The 3,879-nt window shown below is 37.2% G+C and overlaps 1 protein-coding gene and 1 pseudogene across 1 annotated transcript in view; both read right to left on the bottom strand.

Annotated features, from left to right (window-relative positions):
* LOC111385599 (exonuclease V, chloroplastic-like) overlaps positions 1-1,698 on the bottom strand; it is a 5,264-nt gene extending 3,566 nt beyond the window's left edge. The window contains exon 1 of the mRNA XM_023010005.1: positions 1,681-1,698. Coding sequence (XP_022865773.1) covers positions 1,681-1,698 — 18 coding nt within the window. The remainder of the gene's footprint in view (positions 1-1,680) is intronic.
* A 917-nt stretch (positions 1,699-2,615) lies between these two features.
* On the bottom strand, positions 2,616-3,343 carry LOC111385598 (annotated as a pseudogene).
* Positions 3,344-3,879: the final 536 nt, after the last annotated feature.

The following is a 3,879-nucleotide window of genomic DNA, read 5'->3' as shown; positions in this document are numbered from 1 at the left end:
CGAGCCTGTTTGGGTTTATATAAATACATAACTAGGGTTTGAGGTCCATAAGATTTTCATTATTCTTGCTGGCACAAGAGAAAACCCTAGAGGCTGCAATCATATTCTCTGTGTGGATCACCGTTGGAGGCTGGACAATTGGACAGCTGTGGTGGCGAATCATGGTTGTGGAACGAAAAGAAAAGCAAAAGGATTGCAGATCTGAAAAAGGTACAGTCTTATCACAATTTCTATCTAAACACAAAGGCGATTCTTGGTGGGAATCGAAAATTATTTTAAATTCCGCTGTGCATGTATAAGTAGATTCCCAACAGGAAAGACTAAGGAGGTAGCAAAGATGATCAGGAACTTTGGCAATGACAAGATCAGTGGACTTTGATTTATAGGTGATGCTTCATAAGCTATGCATTTTCAGATCCTCTTCATTTTCATTTCTCTTGTTCCCACGTATTAGTTGTAAGTTCTCTGAACAACTTAAACTTGTGAATTTTCTTCTGAATCCATTGCTTTACTGTGTCCATATGCATCTTGTGTGCCACCAGTGTTGAACTCAGTATGGCCGTTTATCTTCAAAGCTAAATGAAGTTCCAAGTTAGCTTCTATCCTTTAGAGTGGCTCAGCTCGGCTATTGACTACACTACCTGTTTAAATTCGGCTAGTACACTTGCTGTGCATAGACTCAGTTCACTTTGAGATGAGCTACATTTCTATGTGAAATCCAGCCCAGGGCCAAGGCTATTAGTCAGCTGCTCTAGGACTTGCAACCAACCTTGCACAGTTAAGCACTTAAATGTATATCTCTACCCTTGCCAACTATTAGGTTTCTAAAATTTTTGAGCCTATTAGCTTGTTTAGTACAGATTAAAAGCCAAATTAAAATTAATTTTTTGACCGTTATTTTACTATTCCAGCCGTCATTTTTGAATTCTTCTCTTATAGGTAGACCCACTTTATTTTTAACGGTCAAAAAATAAATTATCAAAATACCTACCGAACAAGTACTATATGTTACCAATTCTTCAAGATATGCCTTCTACAATAGGAGTAAAAAAATTAATGTTCACCATCAGGCATCATGGATTGGAAACCTCTCACGATAAGAAATGAAATGCACATTAACAAGTGCTTTGCAAAGAATTTGATTATACCGAAGTAATTTTTTTATTTTTTTTGGGAACAGATAGTGGGCTAAAGCATTCTAAACTGGCAAAACACGATTACTAAACCATGTAGGGTACTATAGAATGAAATGAAAGTCAAAACATTAAAATCCCAATTATCTACCAAAACAAGAGCTACAAACTCATCTTACGCCCACATTATCCCAAGCAAGAAACAGTATCCATATATCTTTTACGAGTTAATTATTTCAACACACACTGAACTTTGAATGGCGTCACGTTTCACTCATTGTACTTCGCTTTGCACCCTATTACTCACCGAATTTTATAACGTTGCACTCCATTACTCACCGAAAAACTTCCATCAATAACCCTTGCACACATGGAGGACGGAATTCATATCTAGCAGTTAAATGCTATGCCATTTCTCCCAAACACCAACAAATTATGCCTCACCCAAATCACTTGAAATCTTGTGAACCCTAAGAGCCACTTCATTTTGGGGCAAAGCTTGAAATCGCGAAAGAAGAAATCACCCAAGCCCAAAATTGTTTCTAACCCTAACCCCCAAGTCCATTCTACCCCCATCGAAGGCCCCCCATATCTGACTAACGAGAAACCCTTTTTTTTTTTTTATTAAAGTGGAAAAGGCATGAAGATGTATGGAGCAATTGAAGGTAATTTTAATTGTTCAACTTTGGTTCTGGAACCCATATCCTTCAATTTTTCCTCTTTAAAGCAGCCATGGAGGAGAAACATCGAATGTGTTTTAGAGAATGAGACAATAATATGGTCTATTATGTTAAAGAATTAATATGTATGAAATTTTTATCTGCTGGAAACTAGAAATTTTTTGTATTGGAAGATGGTTGAAAGGGCCTAAATTACAAAGTGGCATTACGTTCTTTAACCAGATAAAGATAAGAAATAAAGGAATCTAGTTCAGTAAAACATGTTCTGCATTTTGCCATCTTGGAACCAAACTTGAATTGATGTTTCACTTTGAGACAGGTCTAATTAAACTGAGAATGGGTTACCCGCATTTGATGGTTCAATTCAAGAACCTACATTTCAAGCATTATAAACAGTTTGTCTGAGAAGTTAACTGATTTTTTTGTGTACGATTGCTGCAGATCCTACTATAGGTTGTCAGGACTGAAGATATTGTATATTTGGTTTCATCTACATAGGAAAGACTTAAGACACTCAAGGCGACATACTTTGAGGCGTGTTTCGTTGGTATTTGGGAGAAATGAGATGGCATTTAACGACGTGTAATGAGTGTGATACATTAGTGAAATGGTTTCAAAGTTTCATTAATGAAGTTGTATATTTGTACACTTCCTTTTTTTCTCTCTCTCTTTTTGTTCTGTTATTATTGAGAATTAAAGACATTATTCAAAAGCTGCTTGTGTATATCTAAAAACATTCAATTGTTCCATCATGAGCTTTGTTTGGCTATAAAGACATTATACTTGAAAATGAAGATATATCGATCGTTTAACTAGCACAATTCTTGTTGTCATAACTTGGGTGAGCATGCAGCTGGTCCATCCAACTCTTGAAGCCCTTTGTAGACGAACTTTCTACTACAAACAAGGTTTGAACAATGCCTTATCCAAAGTAAGAAAACATTAATACACAAAACACAATAGCACATGATAGGACATAGATAATAGCCCAACTATCGCGATTTGAGGAACTTAGAAGGCCAACAACATTAATAATCTTCACAGTCGCCTTCTTCTTCATCATCTACGCCTCACCAACAACTTCTTTGTATTCTTTCTCAAGTGCAACTAAATCTTCACGAGCTTCACTGAAATCACCTTCTTTCATTCCTTCACCAACATACCAATGACCAAATGCCCTTTTGGCATACATCAGACCCAATTTGTGAAAACACTTCAGCTATAGCAGTGTTTGTTGCTAGTCATGCACATAGCTCGCTGCACCTTGGCAAGATTATCCTCGTGTACCATCGTTGGAGGTTGATAGTTAATACCACATTTGAACCAGGTTAATCATCTGCTAAGTCCATAGGGGGCATTTTCAGAATGGATGGCCAATAAATGAAAGGATGACAGACATAGTAGTGAAAACATCCTATCTATCAATCCAGGCCCCCTTCAACCATCTTCTAGTGCAAAAAAAATTCAAAGGATTTGGAGTTCCAAAAATAAATTTGAACAATTTAAATTACCTTCATTTCCTCCCTCCATCTTCACGTCTTTTCCACTTCAATCAAAAAAATTGTTCCTCATTCGTCAGATTGGGGGGGACTGTCGATGGGGTAGAATGGATTTGGGGCTTAGGGTTAGAAACAATTTTGGACTTTGGTGATTTCTTCTTGCGTGATTTCTAATTTTGCCCCAGAATTTGGCTTTTAGGGAGGATTTTTTGTGAATCGGGTGAGGCGTGTTTCATTGGTGTTTGGAATCAATGACACTGGCATTTAATTGCCAGCTGTGAATTCCGTCCTCCACGTGCGAAAGGGTCATTTACGAAAATTTCTTTATGAGTAATGGAGGGCAACATTATAAAGTTCAGTGAGTAATTGGGTGCAAGTTAAAGTACGGTAAGTAAAACTTGACACTACCTAAAGTTCAGTGTGTATTGAAACAATTAACTCTATCTTTTGCCAATGTCCATTGAGCAACCAAGTTCAAAGCTCGCCCCCTACCCTCTATCAAAAAAGAGGCAGGTAAAATGTGATAAAAGCATATCAACGGATAACAGATGACCAAAATTGCAGATG

The sequence above is a fragment of the Olea europaea genome, unplaced genomic scaffold (assembly GCF_002742605.1).
Source record: "Olea europaea var. sylvestris unplaced genomic scaffold, O_europaea_v1 scaffold3216, whole genome shotgun sequence".
NCBI lineage: Eukaryota > Viridiplantae > Streptophyta > Magnoliopsida > Lamiales > Oleaceae > Olea > Olea europaea.
Note: the sequence above shows the minus strand (reverse complement) of the source record. Positions and strands in the feature narration are given on the sequence as shown.